This window comes from Muntiacus reevesi, chromosome 3 (assembly GCF_963930625.1).
Source record: "Muntiacus reevesi chromosome 3, mMunRee1.1, whole genome shotgun sequence".
NCBI classification, from domain to species: Eukaryota; Metazoa; Chordata; class Mammalia; order Artiodactyla; family Cervidae; genus Muntiacus; species Muntiacus reevesi.
The window spans coordinates 59,138,856-59,160,201 of NC_089251.1; the positions used below are offsets into that span (position 1 = coordinate 59,138,856).

At 51.1% G+C, this 21,346-nt stretch overlaps 1 protein-coding gene across 6 annotated transcripts in view; it reads left to right on the forward strand.

Annotated features, from left to right (window-relative positions):
• The window catches only part of LIMS1 (LIM zinc finger domain containing 1), an 81,356-nt gene that overhangs the window by 44,319 nt on the left and 15,691 nt on the right, over positions 1–21,346 (forward strand). Inside the window, exon 1 of one of the 6 annotated variants that reach the window (XM_065929202.1) lies at positions 5,060–5,195. The exons of 2 other annotated variants lie outside the window; for them this stretch is intronic. In XM_065929202.1, the coding sequence (XP_065785274.1) occupies positions 5,089–5,195 (107 nt within the window). In that variant the 5' untranslated portion in view covers positions 5,060–5,088. Of the gene's footprint in view, positions 1–5,059; positions 5,196–20,135; positions 20,345–21,346 lie in introns of those variants that run through there. 3 more of the 6 variants (XM_065929208.1, XM_065929204.1, XM_065929201.1) reach the window with 3 other exon arrangements.

A 21,346-nucleotide genomic window follows, 5' to 3' on the forward strand; every position in this document is an offset into this window, starting at 1 on the left:
CTCACACAGCACCACGTGGACACATCTGTCTGTGTCACAGCCTTTTTATTTGTAATCCTTTTTGAAAATCTTAGATTCAAAGTGGATTTAAATGGTGGCTTTCCACGGGCAGGATTGAGGCAGAAGGGGTGCAGCCCGGGCTCCCTGTCCGGTCCATCACCCCCCTTACCCCCTCGTCTCCCTAAATGCCCTCCCCCCAGTCTCTTCTCTGAAGGCTAGGCCTCCCGGCTCCCAGGTCTGTGAGAGGGGTCTTTGCAAAACAAGTTTGATCTTCTCAGGCCCCTGTGGTTCCCAGGCTCTTAGGATAAAGAGACCTTTGAGAGACAACCCCCCACCCACCCCCGCCCCTACCTGACTGTCTAATCTCACCCCCGCCCCCTCTGTTTCTGGTGGATGACTTTCATCGAGGCTCCCCAAGAGGAGGGGCACTTTCAGAGGGACTGGCAAGCAGGTTAGGGACCGTGTTTTTGGTGACTTCTTTTCTGGACGGTGGATTCAGCCCTCTCACACTCTGCTCTACATGACTTGAGTTTGAACCTGCTCATGAGAAACGTGGAGTCTGAGCCTTCGTGGATGAGGAGGAAGCCAGTGTCTGGTGGGGAGGGAGTATGGACGGAGAGAGGGGGCTGCTCTGCTCCATCAGGGAGACTTTGCTTCCCCCAAAGGTGATTACTCATGTGGTAAAATGTAAACTGAAAAGGACTCGTTTCCACTGAGTTAAGACTGATTGCAAAACAAAATTCTTCTCTCATCATACGAGGAGATTAATGGCCTGGCAGCGTCCAGCTGCTCAGGCGTCTGCAGCCTGAAGCCTCTAGTCTGGGGAGGGGGCCTGACGTGGGGCCCACCCATTGCTGGCCGGGACGCATGTGCAGCCTCAGCCCCCTCCTCCAAGCAGCCTGCCATGCGGGATGCTGGCAGCTCATCTTCGGGGCAGAGGATTTAACCAGCTCTCTTCACTCCCCACGGCCTGAAGGGAGTGTGTGGAGCAGGCACAACGAGAACCTCGCTGACTCAGCTGAAAGGGAAGACCAGAGCTGGTGGTGCAGTTTTTATCCCGAAAGAAAGTGTTCATGCTCATGGGAGGTGCTCAGCCCTACAAATACACAGTGTCAGGGATTCTTCAACGAAAGTAGCATTTCCCGAAATCGTGGAAGGGATGTGCCTTTATGATTCTTACTTAGGTAACGCCACATGTTAAATGCAGAAGCAAAACAGGGTTAGGACTAGGAGTTTCAAAGCTCCAGGGCATTCATCTCAAACTCAGCATCATCATAAACCTACGAGTCTCTCAGAATCAGTTGGTCGGACAACGAAACCAACTAAGAGAACTTAGGAAATGCCTGCTGCACGGTGTACCTGGGCTTGTCGACCAGAGACAAGCTGTACAGCTTCTCTGGGAGGGCTGGTATCTGGTGGCGGGCAGAGTGGAGCCCCTCGTCCCAAAGCCCCCTGTGAGAGGGACCCCTGCGGTGATACTGAGCGGGGATTGGCCGGGTAGGGGGCGCTGCAGGGTTTCCCATGACCTTTGAGTTTATGTTTGGGAAGAACTCCCACAAATGTGGAGGACAGAGAGTAGGAGGGTGAGGCCAGAGGCAGAGATGAACTGGGAGGTGGGGAGAAGCTGAGGAGGACAGCAGGAGCTCCCCTGAACCGGAGTGTGGCCGCAGCTGAGCTCAGGGCTCCCCCCACCCAAGGCAGGGGGGGGGTCCCTGTAAGTCCCCTGCCCATGCCCTGAGGTGGAGGCAGTGTTGTGCTCACAGTCATTGCTGAGGCGCACTGGCCTTTATCAGACTCACAGATGGTCCATGACCCCCGAAAGGTGGGGCCCAGGGTCAGAGGTCAACCTACAGACCAAGGCCTGGTGCACCCCTCCCTGGACCTTCCTGTTTAGTCATTTCATCCAAGAGAATAAACTGACAGAAGAGAGAGCCATCAGGTCCCAGGAGAGCCCGGTGGGTGGTCGGGCAGGTTCACAGAGCAGCCGCCCCTCTGGTGGGAGTTGGGAGGTGCCCCTCGGCGGCGTGTATGTGAACCTTCAGCTTCTTGACAGCTGATGGGCAGTAAAGGTGGGGGCAGGGAGCTCGGGAGCGTCATCAGGTGGGAGCACTGCCCTACTCTGAGAAATGAACTTCCAGTGTAGACACCCACGTGGCTTCCCTCGGTACCAGATGCTTAGACAGTCCTTTGAAATTTAAAACTCTTTTTAAATAGCCCTGATCTCCACCCAGGCCCAGTTGACAACTTTCTGTGGGAAAGCTTGAAGGGAAGGAGCCTGGGGACGGGAGATGTCCTTGTCCCCGCCTCCTCGTGCACTCCCCGTCCCTCCCCCACGCGGGAACCTTTGTTGGGGGTAGGTCACCCCCACTGCACACCCTGCACTGCAGGTCCCAGTGAGCTTGGGGCAGGGGACAGCCCTGTCTCTCACAGTCTGGTGTCAGTAAGGTGGCAGTGGTTAAAAGACCTTTGCCCAAAATCTCGGGATTTAATTTTACCCAGTTGGTAGCATATATTAGCATCAGTTTACTGAAATTTCTGTTTGTCAGCACAGCTATTGTAAAAGTCAAAGGGCATAAATTGTTTCGGTTTGTTTTACACAGCTTTTTTTTTTTCCTGTTCACATCCTTTTAACCTTAGACTCATCACCTACAGGATTCATCCTACGCACTAGGTGTTTCCTGTCTTGTCAGCTTTACTAGTTTCCAAGCCCTTTTTCCTTGTCAGCGGGCTGCCTAGATCCTTTAAAAGGTCTCCTAGAAATCAAGCTCTGTAACAGAGACTCACAGACTTAAGAGAACCGAGTTATGGTTGAGGAGGAGGGAAGAGACAGTTAGGGAATTTGAGATGGACATGTGCACACTGTTGTATTTGAAATGGGTAACCAACAAGGACAGTTATGTGCCAGCCTGGATGGGAGGGGAGTTTGGGGGAGAATGGATACGTGTATATGTATGGCTGAGTCCCTTCACTGTTCACATGAAACTATTACAACATTTTTAACTGGCTATACCCTAATACAAAATAAAAAGTTAAAAAAAAAAAAGAAAGAAAACACTATGAACAAAAAACAAAATCAAGCTCTCTTATTTACATTTTCTTATAGATACATATAACTATGTTATAGTCCTATGTTGAGGCTTCTGTGTCTGCAGTGGCCACAGTAATTGTGTTTTATTCATCAGGCATCTTACCTGTTTTGACGCTTACAATAAAAAAAAAAAAAAAGATTGTTTCTCTGCATTTTTCACCTGTCATGACGAAAACTATAAGAATTAGACACTTTAGGAATCCTGATTTGAGGTTTCTATTACTGTTAACTTTCAACTTTTCTGTGTTTTTTTTTTTTTGGTCTCAGAAGGATTCTAGAGCTTTGTACGAGAGGTATCTTTGTACAAAAGGTAAATCTTCTATATTTTTCTCATATATTTTGAATGAGTGGGACAGTGAAAGTCCAGAAGGTATACAGCTGTCTTCTGCTGCTCTGCTCAAGGCCAAGGCTCCCATTACCAGTTTTCTGTGTCTCCTTCCAGAGAGAGGAAAAGCTACAACTGTCACTTCATTGTTTTTACCTTTCATCACTAATTAAATCTAGAGTGGTAACAATATTACTTGGGCTTCCCTGGTGGCTCAGACTGTAAAGAATCAGCCTGCAATGTGGAGACCCAGGTTCCATCCCTGGGTCTGGAAGATCCCCTGGAGAAGGGAATAGCAACCCGCTCCACTATTCTTGCCTTGAGAGTCCATGAACAGAAAAGCCTGGTGGGCTACAGTCCATGGAGTCACAAAGAGTCGAACAGGACTGAGTGACTTAACACACACACAACATTACTACTAATTTCCCCAATTCATCTTCTTTAAAACTGGATATTGCATTTTGATGGCAACTGTAGAAAGTCATGTTTCCAGTGGGTGGTAGGACCAGGGTTGCAGCCCCAGGGAAGCCAGGGCTGTGATGCAGAGTGAAGGAGTGAGACCAAGAAGAGACCCTGCTTCCATGGGATGCCCCAATACTTGGATTCACAATACATGTCCTTCTAGAGAGGGGAGTATGTTAACCCTTTGATGCTTGGAGTGAAAAGAGCTTTCAGAGCCATTCTGCTCAGCCTGGAGGAGATCCTGGCAAAAAGATGCTGACACAGACAGAAACTGCCGGAACCACAAAGCCAGGCTGCTGGCTGAGAGCAGGAGTGACCTGTCCTGAGAAGAGGCTGAGTCAGAGCTGCCTGCTGTCTTGCTGACGTCCTGCGGGGCCGGATGACAAGGACATGTCCCTATTGTCTGTCCCCCATTCTGCAGACACCCACCTACACTCTTCACCCCAGGAACCAGACCTGCCCTCCTGATTTGGGGTCAAACATGCAGGACTCCAGGGTACCCAGGACAGTTCTGGGTAGACTGTGGGCATCTGAGGTGAGGGGACCCCTGGCGATCCTGGGTTGAGACAATCCCCAGATGGGGGTTGGTAGAAGAAACCACTTTCGTTTCAGTTATGAATTTTTGAGTAACATTTAATGGGGGAGGAAAGAAGGCACTTCCTTCCTTTCTAAAGAGGATTTAGAGTTCAGTGGAGAGGGAGGAACTAGCTGCTGCCTTGAGAACTGAGCCTTTTTTTTTTTCCTAAGGAAAATGTCCCTAGGAGCTCCTGATGACCAGGCACTTCTTGACACCGGCAGCTGCCTGTGAAGTGTTGGTGGGTTTCCTGGCAAATAGAACAGGGCAGGAGAACAGGGCAGGCCCCTCCTCTAGTCGCTACCTTTCAGGGACTTTTCAGCCGGTTTTGATCAGAACGATGCTGGTAGGATTCTTGCCGGCGCCGGTGTGATGGCTCACCGCCGCCAGGCTTTGCTTGTTGGTCAACACGTGAGCACCAGGTCCCCCCTCCCCGCCCCCCAGGTGCAGGCGGAGATAAGCCCGGCCCAGGGAGGGGGTGCGTCGGGGAAGCAGGAAGCGCCGGGCAGGGCGCCGCCGCCCCAGGCCTCTCCCTGGGCCAGGTGTGCGCGCGGGACGGGACGGTCTCAGGTCTCCGTCGGTGCCGCGCTCCGAGGGTCGCGATTGGGGGTCGGGGGCGGGCCCTGGAGGGTTGGGAGCATGACGGCCTTACAACTGAAAGAGCTCTCGCAGTCGGGGCTCTACCGCCGGAGGAGGGACCGGCCGGACAGCCTGCGGCTCCCGGGGCCGCGGGAGGAGGCGCTCAGGTGAGTGGAGCCGCGGGGACGGGGATGGGCAGCGTGAGCCCGGCGGGTCTCAGTCCTGAGTCCGCTACCGGTAACGGTAGAGCTGCGGGCGGTAGAGACGTGCATCCCTTTGGCTTCTTAGGACGCGTTTCAGAGTTTTTCTCTGCTCTTCAGGGGTGAGGTTTGTGGATGGTGGCTTGGTGGGGGTCGGGGTGGTTTCGAAGGTTCTTTGTTACGGAAATGGATTTCACAGTGGAAGGCAGAGCAACTTCTGAATGTAATCTGGCAGAGAAGGAAGGATCGCAAACCCCCAGACCTTCCTAACTAAGGAGCTTAGGAGTTTTCTGTTTCCAAAGTTAACTTGCCTCAGACAACGCATGTTTAGTTTTTGTTGCCCCTACTGAATTTCTTTCTTAGGTTTTAGGTTCTGAAAAGCCCCTGCCACGTTAAGCTATGGGTTAAACTGCTGTGTTCCCTGTGAGGAGTAGGAGCTCTGTCTGAGGAAACCGTTCTCCTGACACCTATGCTGGGCAGCACATCAGTTTGTTTGTGGACCCTCTGTTCATGCATTTGATTTTTCCACTTAGATGTGGGAGGAATAAATACATTATATACTATTGCTCTTTCTCCTGTGGATTTATTTTTAGAGTTTAAGTTATTTAACTTAAAAAATTGACAAGGAAGCGCTTTAAATATATTAAATTTGTCTACAAAGTTACCACAATAACTATACTTTGGGAGGGAAACGTTTATTTGAAAACTGTGCACTCTTGTCTGCATTTGAAGAGAGCTGCAGCATTAAGCGTTAGTCGCTCAGTCATGTCCAACTGTGACCCCATGGACTGTAGCCTGCCAGGCTCCTCTGCCCATGGAAGTCTCCAGGCAAGAATACTGGAGGGAGTTGACGTTTCCTTCTCTAGGAGATCTTCTGGACTCAGGGATAGAACCCATGTCTCCCGCATTGCAGGCAGATTATCACTGAGCCACCAGGGAAGCCTGGTGTTGACACCAACATTATTTGGATTTTTTTTGCTATGACATCATGTGTCTCTTAGCTGCATTCAGTCGTCTTAACTTTGAACTGACTGGATTAAACATATTTTTTGTTGTTGTTGTCTGTGCCATGCAACTTGTGGGATCTCAGTTCCTTGACCAACTGTGGCCCCTGCAGTGAAAGTGCAGTCTTAACCACCAGGGATAAGGATGAAACAGGTTTAGTGGGAATGTTGAATGCCTTGTGCTTGACCAGAGAGGCAAGTGGTCACGACCGCTGAAATGAACTCCAATCTACTCTTGTTCTGAGAGCAAAAACTTATGAAAAATAGTTTAATTTCAGATTTGAGATCCTAAAGAATTTACCTTTTTTAAAAAGTTATATAAAACAACATTTGAGACCAGCCATCTTTTATTTATTTTCACAGTTGCCAGAGTCCCCATGAATGAGCCTACCTGCATGTCAGAGGGGCTGGTTACCTGTGTAGTCACAGAGGCCTTTGAAACAACGTGGTTATTTTCTTTTGTCTGGAGTTTATGTTACCGGAAGAAGAGTCATTCTTAAGGTGTATTGCTTGTTGCCTTGGGTTGAGGGACCGTGTTTCTGTTGATTTCTGCTGTGTTGTCCCCTGGTGATAAGAAGGGATTTGGGCTTCTGCCATTTCTCTGTCCCCAGGTGCAGAGAAGTGACTGTGTATTTTAGGACTGCAAGCTTAGCCAGGAAAAAGTCCTCTAGCAATTTAGAGAGGCAGGGTTTTCACCTAGTTTTATAGGAAGCCTTTGTGTAGTATCAAGTCAGGCTCCTTGGGTAATAGGGGTGGGAGGGCTGACTTTGAGGTTAGACACGCCCAGTTCAGGCTGCTGGGTCAGGAAATCTAGATGAACCTCAAGAGGCTCCTCTTTAAAACAAGGATAAAGCTCACTACCGTTATTCAGTGTCATTTATTATCTCATAAAACCCTCGCCACTGGCTTAGCAGGAGGTGGTGGTGTCCTGTGAATGTTGCCCTGTGTGGGTTACTCACTCAGCTGACACTCATCCGGTGCCTACTTGTGCGCCAAATCAAGACACCAGGGATGAATGCCTACTTGTGTGCTGGGTCGAAGCTGGGCCACCCAGAGACACCAGGGATGAATGCCTACTGGGGCACGGAGTCAAGGTTGGGCTGCCCAGGGACACCGGGGATGAGCACCTACTGTGTGCAGAGTCAAGGCTGTGCCACCCTGGGATGCCAGGGTCTGGGTCCCAGAGGGTCACCTGCACGTGTTCCTCCCACGAGCTGCTGCTGGACTGAGCACCTGTGACACCGGGCTCCTCCGAGTTGCACAAAACCACGCTCACTCTGACCCCCACACACCTGTTTTCTTGGCATGATTATGGATTCGGGCAGAAAAACAACCAGAGACTAGCCCGGCTGTGCTCACTGCCAGAAGACGTTTTCCTTTTGGGTTGAAACTGAAGACTCTGCTCTGCAACAGGACACATGTGTCTAAAGAGCACACAAGAGTCATGAAAGTTCTTCTGACCTCAAACTGAAACTGTTTAGAACAGAAGCTTGTGAAAGGCTTTCCTGAGAAACACTGCCTGTATCCACTTTAGACAGAAATGTTCTTACGTAAAATCTACTTTTAGAAATAATCATGAAGTATGTTTCACATTCATACAGAACAGTGGTCGCATCAGCTTCTTAGAACTGCCATAGCAAGTACCACACAGCCAGGGAGGCTTCAAATGCAGAAACGTGTGGTTCTGTGGAGACTCGGGGTCAGAAATCAGCCGGGCAGCAGGGGGGTCTTTCAGTCTGTCTGACTTATTGGGCATGACTGTGCATCCCTCTGTGGCTGTGCGTCCCCCTGTGGCTGTGTGTCCCCACGTGGCTCTATGTCCTCCCTGTGGCTGTGCGTCCCCCTGTGGCTGTGTGTCCCCACGTGGCTCTATGTCCTCCCTGTGGCTGTGCGTCCCCCTGTGGCTGTGTGTCCCCACGTGACTCTATGTCCTCCCTGTGGCTGTGCGTCCCCCTGTGGCTGTGTGACCCCATGTGGCTTTGTCTTCCCAGGGCTCTGTGTCCCTTTCCGTGGCTGTGTCCACCCCCCCCCCCCAGGCTGTGTTCCCCCTCTGGCTGTGTCAACCATGTGGCTATGCCTTATATGGCGTCTTCCTCTCTGTCTTTTCCATCTTTTCTCCCCTTATAATGAAGAAGCCCAAGCTGGAATCAAGATTGCTGGGAGAAATATAAATAACCTCAGATATACAGATGACACTACCCTTATGGCAGAAAGTGAAGAGGAACTAAAGAGCCTCTTGATGAAAGTGAAAGAGGAGAGTGAAAAAGTTGACTTAAAGCTCATCATTCAGAAAACTAAGATCATGGCATCTGGTCCCATCACTTCATGGCAAATAGATAGGGAAACAGTGGAATCAGTGGCTGACTTTATTTTTTTGGGTTCCAAAATCACTGCAGATGGTGATTGCAGCCATGAAATTAAAAGACGCTTGCTCCTTGGAAGGAAAGTTATGACAAACCTAGATAGCATGTTAAAAAGCAGAGACATTACTTTGCCAACAAAGGTCCGTCTAGTCAAGGCTATGGTTTTTCCAGTGGTCATGTATGGATGTGAGAGTTGGACTGTGAAGAAAGCTGAGTGCCGAAGAATTGATGCTTTTGAACTGTGGTGTTGGAGAAGACTCTTGAGGGTCCCTTGGACTGTAGGGAGATCCAACCAGTCCATCCTAAAGGCGATCAATCCTGGGTGTTCATTGGAAGGACTGATGCTGAAGCTGAAACTCCAGTACTTTGGCCACCTCATGCGAAGAATTGACTTATTGGAAAAGACCCTGATGCTGGGAGGGATTGGGGGCAGGAGGAGAAGGGGACGACAGAGGATGAGATGGCTGGATGGTATCACCGACTTGATGGACATGAGTTTGAGTAAACTCTGGGAGTTGGTGATGGGCAGGGAGGCCTGGCTTGCTGCGATTCATGAGGTCGCAAAGAGTCAGACATGACTGAGCGACTGAACTGAACTGAACTGAAGGGCACCAGACACGTGGGTGTCACACCTGCCTGTTCCAGTGCACCCTCAGCTTGTGCCTTAGTTAAGTTTGAAGACTCTCCATTTCCAGTAAGGTCACATTCCCGGGTACCAGAGTCAGGACATCTGCACGTCTTTTAGGGGACAGAACCCCACCCACAGCAGTGTTTTTTCCCAAAGAGTAAAGATCATCCCAGTGTGCAGATTTTTAGAAACAGCTTTGTTGAGGTGAAATGAATGAGCTCAGTAGATGTACAGTTTAATATGCAGCTGGATCAGTTTTGACAAGTACCACCATCAAGGTCATGCAAGTCGCCAAGTCCCAGCCTGCATTGGTAACTCTCCCGCATCTCTAGGAGCGGTGGCCACTGTGGTCACTCTGGCTGCATTTTCATCTTCTAGGGTTGTGTATAAATAGAACCATTCAATCGTGTACCCTCTGTTTTCTTTTGAGTCTTTTAACTCAGCATCGTTGTTCTGAGGCAAGTCCACAGTGCATGACTTGGGATCATTCGGGACTGCTAAGCCGTTGTCCGCTTATACATTTACTGCATTTATTGGTTGAGGGTTGAGTGGTGTCCAGGTCTTGGCTGTTTCAAATGAAATTTGCATGAATGTTCCTGCAGGTCCTGTGCTTTCCTTTCAATTGCAGGGACAGGCGGGGTTGTTTGGTGGGTACACACTTAATTTCTTGAGAAATGGCTAAACTTTTCCAAAGAGGCTGTACCATTTTGTATTCCCACCAGCGGTGTTCCAGGATTCCATTCTCTCTACATCCTCCCCCAAACTTGATGAGGTCTGGGGCCTCAACTTTTAGCCTTTCTGGAGCATGTACTGATGTCTCTTTGCATTTCTTCCACCATTTGTGAAGTTGAATGTTGTTTCTTGTGTTGTTTATACATGATATCCTGTATCTTTTTTGGCAAAATAACCATTCAGTTTTTGCCCATTTTTCACTGTGTTATTTCTTACAGTATTCAGTTGAAACAGTGCTTTATGTCTTCCAGATACAGGTGCTTTGTCAGATACCTATTTTGCAAACATCTCCTCCCAGTGTGTGACTTGTCTTCTTATTTTTATAAATGTCCTTTGAAAAGCAGAAGTTTTTTTTTTTTTTTTTTAATAATGTTACTTATTTATTTATTTTTGGCTGTGCTGGGTCCTTGTCGCTGCATGGGTTTTCCTCTAGTTGTGGAGATGAGCGGCTGCTCTCTACTTGCGGTTTGGGGCTTCTCTTTGCCCTGGTTTCTCTGGTTGCAGAGCACAAGCCCTAGGAGCTGCAGCTTGCTGGCTCCGTAGTTGTGGTGAATGGCCTTAGTTGCTCCTCTGCATGTGGGATCTTCCTCGATTAGGGAGCGAACCTGTGTCTCCTGCATTGGCAGACGGATTCTTTACCATTGAGCAACCAGGGAAGCCCAGAGGTGGTTTTTTTTTTTTAATTTTGATAGTTTATTTATCTTTATATAAAGTTTTTGCTTTTTCTGTTCTGTTTGTGAAATCTTTCCCAAACCCACAGTAGGTAAGATTATCAATAAATTATTTCCATCTAAATATAAAATGATGAATCTGTATACCAGCTTGGCCTCTCTTGCGGTTCCCAGCTCTTCTGGCTGTGAGGGGTTCTCAGAGGGTGCTGCACTGTTCACAGAGGAGGAAGGGCCTAGAAGACCCATGGTTGGCCCTTTGGGAGCTGAACACGACTGCTCCCCGAGTGTTCAGAGTGAACTCTTGACTACTCACTTAGGCCTCTCTCAGGTTTAGGCTAAAATATCTTACCTGACAGTCAGAATACACCTGATCATATCTTAAAAGTTAGAAATTTACCAAGGGTAAGCTCCTGTGATGCCTGTTGAAACAAAACGGAATGTTTCTGCCTCATTGATAATTCATAGAGATTTGCCAGAGAAAATAGATTTAAAAAGCTAAAAAATATTACATTTTGGGGGGAAGATCCCCTGGAGGAGGGCATGGCAACCCACTCCAGGATTCTTGCCTGGAAAATCTCGTGGACAGAGGAGCCTGGCAGGCTACCATCCGTAGGATCGCAGAGTCGAACACAGCTTGAAGCGACTTAGCACGCACGTGCACATGACATTTTTGTGTCATAATGAATATATTGCTTAAAATTAAAACTAAACACTATAAGAATAGCCTACCTTTTATCTTGCCTGAATATTTTCCACACCGCACACCTTGCGCCCAGGGGTTGAACTCAAGCCCTCAGCAGTGAAAACTCTGAGTCCTAACCACTGAATCCCCAAGAGTGATTTGGACTCTGCACTTCCACTGCGAAGGGCCTAGGTTCCATCCCTGGTTGAGGAACAAAGATCCTGCAGACGCCCAGTGTGCCAAAACAAAACAAAAAAAGCGCCTCTCTGGAAAATTTCAGTAACATTTCCAGATGCAAAAAAACATATTCTTTGTTTCATGATGAAAACTAATGTCAGTAATCTAGGCTTGGAAGGAAAGTTATGACGAACCTCGACAGCATATTAAAAAGCAGAGACATTACTTTGTTGACAAAGGTCCATCTAGTCAAGGCTGTGGTTTTTCCAGTGGTCATGTATGAATGTGAGAGTTGGACTATAAAGAAAGTTGAGCGCTGAAGAATTGATGCTTTTGAACTGTGGTGTTGGAGAAGACTCTTGAGAGTCCCTTGGACTGCAAGGAGATCCAACCAGTCCATCCTAAAGGAGATCAGTCCTGGGTGTTCATTGGAAGGACTGATGTTGAAGTTGAAACTCCAGTACTTTGGTCACCTGATGCGAAGAGCTGACTCATTGGAAAAGACCCTGATGCTGGGAGGGATTGGGGGCAGGAGGAGAAGGGGATGACAGAGGATGAGATGGTTGGATGGCATCACTGACTCAATGAACATGGGTTTGGGTGGACTCTGGGAGTTGGTGATGGACAGGGAGGCCTGGTGTGCTGCACTTCATGGGGTCGCAAAGAGTCAGACGACTGAATCTAGGCAGGGTTGGAGAGCAACTGATGTTTTGTTATTTAGTTGCTAAGTCATGTCTGACTCTTTGCAACTCCATGGACTGTAGCTCCTCAGGCTCCTCTGTCCAGGGGATCTTCCAGGCAAGAATACTGGAGTGGGTTGCCATTTCCTACTCCAGGGTATCTTCCTAACCCAGGGGTAGAACCCAAGTCTCCTGCATTGGCAGGCGGATTCTTTACCACTGAGCCACAGATATTTTAGACAGTGAGTGGTTTTATGAAAGTATAAGCAAAAGAGATCAAAAATTTTCCTGGATCTGGAATCATTCTGTGTATGGCAGTCAAGAAATGCCTTGTAAGGGATTTAGCCGGAAATAATACCTATTCAGCACAAGTTGTAGTCTCGGCTCTTCTTGATTTAATGTTGTGCTGTATTTAAAGGATATGCTATCAGGTTGTGGTTTTCTGCATGAGACGTTTGTGGTTCTGTCTGCATTGTTAAGGGCCTGCCACGTGCCAGTGATATGAGTGGGGAAGCTGGTTGAAATACTCATTGTCTGCTAACAGAGAAGTTTGTGTGTGGAAAGCAGAGAGAGAGAGATACTTAAGAGACCATGCGTTGTTAGAGAAAAGCCCAACATGCTGCAGGAGCAAGTGGGTTAATTATCTTTGGTGAGAAACAAATTACCCAGCACTTAGCAGCAATGGGAGCTGGCAGACTTTTTGTTAAGTGCCAGTGATAAATATCTCAGGCTTTGTGAGCTGTCAGTGTCACAACTACTCAGCCCTCTGTCATAGTGTGAGTGCAGGCCTGGAATATGTGAGTCAAGGTGTTGGTGAACTGTATTTACAAAAGCAGCTGGGCAGCCAGATCCGACCTGTGGACAGGATTTGCTTCTGGCAGGCCTGCAGTCACCATTGTGATCATCTCTCACATCCTGTGGGCCAGGAACCTGGGCTCAGCTCAGGCCAGTGCCTGTGCTGAGGGTCTGGGAGTCTTCTCCCTCGTAAGGCTGGAAGGGAGGGGGAGGGGTGTGAGTGGCCCCAGAGAGGGGACGAGAGTTGCAGCGTTTCATAGTCTAGTCCCAGAAGTGACCAGTTGCCACTCTGCTGACCTGTCTTCATCGGAGCCCATCGGCGGGCCCCGCCCCTGTGGTTGGGGGGTGACCCACAGATGTGGATACTGTCAGAGAACTGAAAGGACCATTGGGGTGAATGTGGGGAACTTGCAGCGGGGCAGAGACGTGGGGTCAGCTCTGAGTCTCACGGGGAAAGTAGGGGTTTACAGCAAAGGCATACAGTGGGGTTGGTCAGTGGTGCAGTTACTGAGAGGTACGCTGGGGCTGGGCTGTGTAGTGGGGGAGGGATTGAGCCAAACTGACCTCATGGGACTCCTGCTGAAGACAGGCCAGGGCTTTGGACATCACCTGGGGTGGGGAGTTGGGGGATGGGGAGAGGAACCAGTCAGATGCAGAGAATCTGATGGAGGTGGGGGGAGGGGTCTGAGGATCTGATGGAAGTGGGGGGAGGGGTCTGAGGATCTGATGGAGGTGGGGGTTCTGACTCAGCTGCCTAGCAGGATTCCTGTGAAACTGGACACTCAGAAGTCAGGGTCTCCTGGTCAGAGAGCTTGGCGGGAGTGTTTGTGGCACCGAAGCTGGGGTGTGTTGGCACCATTCTCAGCATGCAGCTTCCAGCTGACTTTCCTGGTAGACAGAGCTCTTTGAAAACTTGGTCATTTTGTCCTTTCTCTTTTCCCGGCTCAGTCATACGCCCTGGGCCAGGTCAGCTCTGGTGGCCTCTCCGCTCTCATTCATGCAGTACGAAGAGATGGTTTTGGTGTGTGCTTTCTGTGCTTGGTGTGGGCTGGGGACAGGCAGGTGCACGGCCACCCTGGCGTCAGCTCTGTTGACAAGAGGATTAGGGCCCCGGAGTCAGGAAGACTCACGTCCCTTTTACATCATTTAAGTCATCAATGTGGAAGACGTTGCAGGGCACCGCTCAACCTCCTGAGTCCTGTGCTTCCCCTACACAGGCCTCCCTTCCACAGTTTCCTGGGAGTTTGTGGGCGGGAGGGGCAGAGGGACCCCTCCCCAGGCTCAGAGGGGCACAGGTGGGGAGCTCCCTGGACCCTGGTGAACTTACCACGTGCCTCCTTCCCTGCCCAGCTTCACACGCGGGTGTGGGTGTTTGCCTGGATCCGAGTCTGAGTGCAGCCTCAAGCAGTGAGTTGGGTCCAGTGGGGAGAGGATCCACAGGGAGATCAGGATAAGGAAGGCTCACTGTAAAGATGGGTCACTGTCTCTAAGAGCTCCGTTGAGGCGGGAAGGAGCAGCCCCGCCCACCCAGGACGCCCACTGGGGGCAGGGCCAGGAAGAAGAGGCAGCAAGGTGAGTGGCATCTTCGTGATCCAGTGCCCAGATTCAGATCAGAGTTCCAAGGTGCTCTCGAGGAGTGGGCGGGCCTGCCTGCAGCCAGGTCAGGTCAGGTTTGGTTAGGTTTGACGTGACCACCACTCCTCCAGAGGGACAGACTCGAGCCCCCTGAGAAAAGCTGGGGACTGGCCAAGAGCTTCCTCCCTAAGCCTGCGACCTGCCTGCAGAAACCTAGTTCACCCAGTGGGTGGGGGGGCCTCATGGGAGGAGAGGGGCTGCATGGACTGGAAGAGGGGGACACGGAGAGACACTAGCTGGCACCGGATACCCTGCTTGGCCCTCATGTCCCCCCGCTACCTCAGGGGCATCTCGGGCACGATAGATGAAGCAGGTCCCTCGCCAAGTGGGAAGTTAATGAAAGTTTTCAAAGTTACCAGAAAACACAATATTTCAGTTCCTCCACTTCCTCTTGTCCAGTATTTTCAAATGTTGCTTAATGTGCTAGAATGTACAGGAAAACATGCTCTATGTTTAAAAGAAAACAAGGGGCAGAGAGACATGTAGATTAAAATTTGAAAGGGTTGTTTTGACTTGAGCAAAATGTTCCTGTCTGTGCTTTTGTCTTGAAATTCTCACTGTGTTTCTCATTGAGGAGGCTGGCCTCACAGTCAGCTGGGTCACAGATGGTCAGAGTAACTCAGCTGGCTTCCTCCTCCAGCTCCGCCAAAGGTCAGTGATAGGGGAGCCGTCCCAGCTGAGTCAGAACTAAAATAAGAACCCAGCTGAGAGCCAGAAGGCAAGTGGGCTGTGGCCACCTTGGTCGTGAAGGTGCTCTGGACACTCTGCAGGGAGTTCATCCTAACCCGGCTTTCCGTGAAGTCAACACTCTCGCTCGAAGTACTGCCCTTTTATGTTTGAAATACAACACCTTCTTGAGCTTGTATGTTTTGCTCAGGACACAGTAGATCCCTTAAAAAGGACATTTAGGAGTGAGACTGTGTGTTTGTGGTCAGAGCACGAGTGCAAGAGAAGTGACCTGAAGGTGTAAGGGCTGCTCCAGGCGCATTTTCCTGTGAAAGACGCTAAACACGCAGAGAAAACCTGCCCAGCCTATAAGAGGAATTCTGAGCATGTTCTTCAGGTTGACCAAACCCTGCCCTTCTGACTGACCATGGGAGGGGCCTTGTAGATTCTAGCCGTGATGGCAGTCCAGGGGGTTTCTTTACTGAGGGCATGAAGCCAGGCTGAGGTCATGGGTGGGGCCCTTAGATGGAGTCACTCAGTCCCGGGGGGACCTGGGGCAAGGACAGATCTGCCCACTGGCTAGCCCGTCCCGTCCCCTGGACTTCACACGGGTAGAGCTGGTCCCACTGGTTGGGAGTTGGGGGAGCCTGAGGGGCTGGTTGGGAGGCGTGTCCGTGCAGGCTGGCCCCTTTGCAGGAGGAGCAGGCTTAGGGCATCCCGAATTCCACAGCTCCCAGACACAGGTCAGCCAGCACAGACCAGAACCCAGAGGAGCTTCCAGGAGGAACTGGACATGGGCGGGCCTGGAAGGCCGGAAGCTGGGGAGGAAGGGCCTGCATGTCTCTGCCTGTTGGACAGTGTCTGCAGAGCTGGGAGTGTTTTATCATCACCGGTCAAGGTGACTGTCCACAGCCCTCCCCATTCGTGGAAACACGAGTGTGTGTGGGTTTGAGCAGGTGCAGAGATTAGGTGTCAGTGGGCTGCCTTTGTGTGGCCGGACTGTAGTGTGTCTCCCCTGCCTCTTGTCCATCATCTGTAATAAGCTGCGTGTGTTTGGAGTTGGGGAGTCTAGCCCCCCCACAGAGCTGTGCAGTCTGGCCCCCGCACGTCCCAGAGCCCACAGGGTCCCCACCAGGGGGCTGCCCACCACACACCATTCCCCAGTTTTCTGCTGTTAAAGACTGTGCCTCTTGCTCCTGTTGATGGAAATAATAAACAATCCATAACAGGAATAGAGAGAAGCTTGTGGCTTTTTGAGCCAAACTGCAGACTATAATAATCGTGAAGACAGCCGCTTGGGTGACTGGGAACCTGCTCCGGGGAAGCCAGGTCTCAGGACAGTTTTCTGTTTGTCAGAACAGAGAACCTTAAACACGTCAGGGACACATTCCTTCAAGGTTGAAAAACAACAGGCCAGCGCGTGCAGAGCCAGCGTGGCCTTGGCCCCTGGGAGGGAGTCACCATCTGAGGACCAGCACTGGCGTCCTGGACGGGCGGCATTTGACCTTTACTGTAACCAGAACGCCCTTCACTTCTGGCCAGTGTGTCCTTTTCTCTAATAATTAAAGCAGGTGTGTGATATATACTTGATAAGCCACAAACGGGTGTAAACTTTGAAGTAACTCTTGCTTGAGCCAGAGTGGCATTCCCAGGCCCATGTGTGAGGACCCCTCTCATGCCTCCCTCACCCCCTTCCCCCCGCCGGGCCGGACCAGCACAGCAGGGGACAGGTGTGCGGCACCCCCCTTCCACCTGGTGGAGGACGAGAGCGCCTGAGTTCTTCCCTCTGGCCCGTCCCGCTGCATGGATTCCTTCTGCTCTACAGCCGGGGGCACTCTGACCGAGGGGCAGAACATCACAGGAGCAGCAGCATCCTGTGCTCTGGCCACTCTCACCTCTGTCCTCCTGTGCAGGAAATGGGCGTTGGTGCCAGAAACGGGGGCATGAGAAGGAACCTGCCCGCACCAGTGTCTTTACTTCGTGTCACAGTTGTTTTGTTTTAGTAGAAAAGGAAAATCAGAGTGAATTTCCCATTTGAGTGAAACAGAGAGACAGTGAGGGCTTCCCAAGTGACACTAGTGGTAAAAAAAACAAAAAACAAAATCCCTGCCTGCCAATGCCGGAGATGCCAGAGACCGGGTTCAGTCCCTGGGTCAGGAAGATCCCCTGAGGAGGGCATGGCAACCCACTCCAGTATTCTTGCCTGGGAAGCCCCGTGGACAGAGAAGCCGGCAGGCTACAGTCCATGGGGTCTCAAAGAGTTTAACACGACTGACCACACATGCACACACAGCCAGAGAGACAGTGAGCACAGTCAGTCTGCCCCGTGGTAATTTAACCAGGTTGTCCCCACAAGCTGGATACACGGGGCTCCTGTGGGCCGAGGTCTTGGAAGCTCCTGCCAGGCCCTGGGGTGACATCAGCACGGGACTGCACCCACAGAAGAGGGAGCATCGACCTGCACGTTTCTATGTCGGAGTCCGTTTCCCAGGCAGTCGGTCAGCATGTTCCGCTTGGTGTTAACCAGCCACGTGGATGAGGACCTGCCATGCAGCACCAGGAGCTCTGCTCAGTGCTCTGTCATTACCTTATGGGAGAAGAATCTGGAAAATAGGGAATGTCTGTATATGCATAACTGATTCACTTTGCTTTCTGGCAGAAAGTAACAACATTGTAAATCAACTATACTCAAATAAAAATTTAAAAACCCACGTAGATGGTGTTTGGTAATGATGCATGTACTTCAGTTGAATTCAATGTAATTCAATTCAAATAATTCAAAAATTATTTGAGAGGATTTGAATTTTAAAAGTACCAGTTATTAAAAGTTGCTTTTTAAACTTTGCCAAACATGCTCGGGCTTCTGTCCAGGTCCTCAGTGTTTGAGCTCTTAGGAACAGCTGCCATTCTTGGTCTGTTACCTTTGGGCAGGTTATTCATCTCCGGCAGGTGTTACGTCAGGGGCAGAATTTGTTCTGGCTGAAATCATGGCATTGGCTGGGCTGGTGGACTTGCAGCCCTTCGTGCAGCATGTGGGAGGGCCGAACGCGGGATCAGCTCTGCACAGGCGAGCTGCATGTGGTTACGCATCCAGGAGGCTGTCGGGTGCACTCAGCCTGGGTCCTGGACCTCCTGCTCTGGTCTGAATGTTTGTGTACCCCCAAAATTGGTATGTTGAGACCCTGACCCCTGATGCTTGTGAGGCCATGAGGTCAGGCGTGAAGGTCTGGAATGGGACCCGTGGAGCCCGTGTCCCTCCATCGCGGGAGGTCTCAGCGAGGAGGCGCCAGCCAGAACCCAGGGGGCAGGGGCAGAGTCCTCACCCAGCACGGCCGCACTGGCCACCCTGGTGCCTTGGTCCTGGGCTTGCTGCCTCCAGGGCCGTGACATGTGAATTTCCGTTGTTTATAAGCCACCTGGTCAGTGGTGTTTTGTTACAGTGACTCTAAGGGACTGAGACTCAGCCCAGTAGATGAGAAAATGGTTAGAGCTCATGAAATACAAGCCTCTCCAGTCTGGATGGACGTCAGGGACGTCTGGGGTACAGACCTGTCCTGTGGGATCTGCCGGAGACCCCATGTCAGCCATGATGAGGAGGGGGGTTGATCGGATGATGGAAGCCCCCGGGAGAACCTCTGGGAATCCCAGAACCCAGGAAACTACCGCACAGGCCTACTGCTCAAAGCTGGCCTTGAGGGGTTTTATATTAAAACAGCTTCCCACTTGCTTCAAGGCTGTCTTGCTGTGTGTGCAGGCTGTAGTGATCTAGGTCAAGGGAGTTCAGATAAACGTTTTCTTATGGTTACAATCACAGTCTAAAAGAATTGTTTGCATTTCTTAGAGTGACATTATTAAGTGCCAGAAATGGTTTAAAAGTAACAAAAGGCCTGGATACAAAAATTGAGCAATGGTGTTGATTTGGCCTCAAATTACCCCTTGTCCTCTTGGAGGAATAACTCATGTCCGCTCTGTGTGGCTGGGAGGGGATGTGAGGAACCAGCCGGCCGGCCCTGCAGCCCGCACCGGTCGGGGCCACGTGGTTGCCCATCCACCCTCGGCTCCTGGACCCTGGGGAGCAACGCACTATTACCTGCGTGAATCTTGTAGGGAACGCAGGTGGCTCCCGGCTGCACGCAGGCTCCCTGTGCTGAGTGGGTCGGGCACCTCTTACATACCTGCTAGGTCTGCAGAACACGCTGCGAGCACACAGTAGGCATTCCGAATGTTCTGATGTGACAGCACATGGTGATAGCACGTAACACAAGCAGTTACTTTGTTAGAAGCTGAGACCCCAAAAGAACAGCTGCCCATGCTGCCCAGGAGATGCCCTCGGGCTGTGTTGGAGACTCGAGGGACTGAGAGGTGGGACTGGAGAGGCTGTCCCCTCTCCCATCTACTCCCCAGGCCCCAGGTCCCCACCTCTGCAGGGCTGACGGTGAGCACTGCGGGCGACCCTGTGTTAGGAGCACAGCCAGGTGGAGAGCATCCCTTGTCCTTTGCCCGAGATTCAGACCCAGGAGGACTGGCCGCCGGGTTACAGGCTCGACTGGGGCCAAACAGGAGGAGTTGTAACTGGACACGGGCTCTCTCCCTGGCGCCCCTTCGGGAGCCCGGGACTGAGCCATCACTGCCCAGAGCCGGGGAGGGAGCGGGTTCCTGCCAGTGCAGCCACCGGCGGCTGTTACTTCCCCTGGAGGGCAGCCGCACAGCCGGTCCTTTGTCAGGGGAGAGCCCTGCAGCTTCCAGACCCACCGCAAGCTCTGGACTCTGGACGGGAAGGGCTGCGTGACCCTGGAGCAGCTGACGTGTGGGAAGCGGGAGGGGAGTTGGGGGAGTGACCAGGGGAGCCGCTTGGGTGTTGTGTGTCCCTCCATCCCCTGTCCCTCAGTCCTGCCGCTCCTACCATGGCGCTCCGGGGCCCGTGCCCAGCCGTCATCCCGGAGGACCAGGAGGTCCCCCCGGCGGCCCGTAACGGGGAGCCCCGGGGTCTCGGCAGCCAGGATGAGAGGGCCGAGTCCAGGGTGCAGCGCCGGCATAGCGATGTCAGGGTCTACAAGGAGTTCTGTGACTTTTACGCCAAATTGTGAGTGGCCCCCTCCCACGCCCCCTCCTGGGGCTGGAGTTCACTGCCTTGGGGTTTGACCTGCACCTTCAGCGGGGCTCCTCCCAGGACTGGAGGTGGGGGGCGAGAGTGCCCAGGATGAAGTGCAGAAAAGAAGGGAGGAGAGAAGGAATGTGCTGCCTACAGGCGGGAGGAGGGCCCTGCTGACTCCTCCTGGGAGCTGGAATGGAATCACTGCATCTCCATCTCCGGGTGTGCTTAGCAGGGAGGGGAGTTTACCTGGCCTGAGTCTCTGCTTCCTCCCTCCACTCCCTGTGCTTTCGCAATCGATGTCCCGCTTCTCTTTACCTGAGACAGCAAGCTCCTGAGGAGCTCTAACACCAATCGGACCAACCCAGTTACACTGTAACCAGAATGCTTGGTGAACTCAAGGTGCTTTGGAAGCTCACATTCTTGCACTTTAATGCTAGAACATATGTTTCACACACTTCGATAAACAAGGCAAATAACGGAAGGCTCGGTGATGTCAGGTTTTCTGTGTGTGGCTGATTTGTGGAGGCGGATCGGCTGAAACAGTTGTGACCAGACCATCACCAAGGCTCTGTTGCTCCCCAGGCGTATATTTCCCACCATGGAAATCCTCTTTGAAATATTAGCCTGTTAATTATAACTAATCCGACGACAGCTCACAGTGTTCAGTGTGGTCCTCACTTTACCATTTGGGGGTATTGGCCGCGGGGGGCTGTGCCCAGAGCATCAGGGCTGTACAAGAACTCTGCATCTTCCACTGAACCTTGCTGTAAACCTAAAACTGCTCAAAAACAGCCCATTTAAAAAAAAAAAAAAATATATATATATATACATATAATAGTGCTAGAGGGTCAGAGAGGAAGGGCAATGTAAGCAGTTGAGTAGGTTGGTGAAATTATTGGTTTGTTTGGGCTTCTTTCCTCAAAGTTTCTACTAATGTTCTCTTTCCTTTGTTTTCTTGCTTGTTGTTAAAATGAACACTTCTTCAAAAAC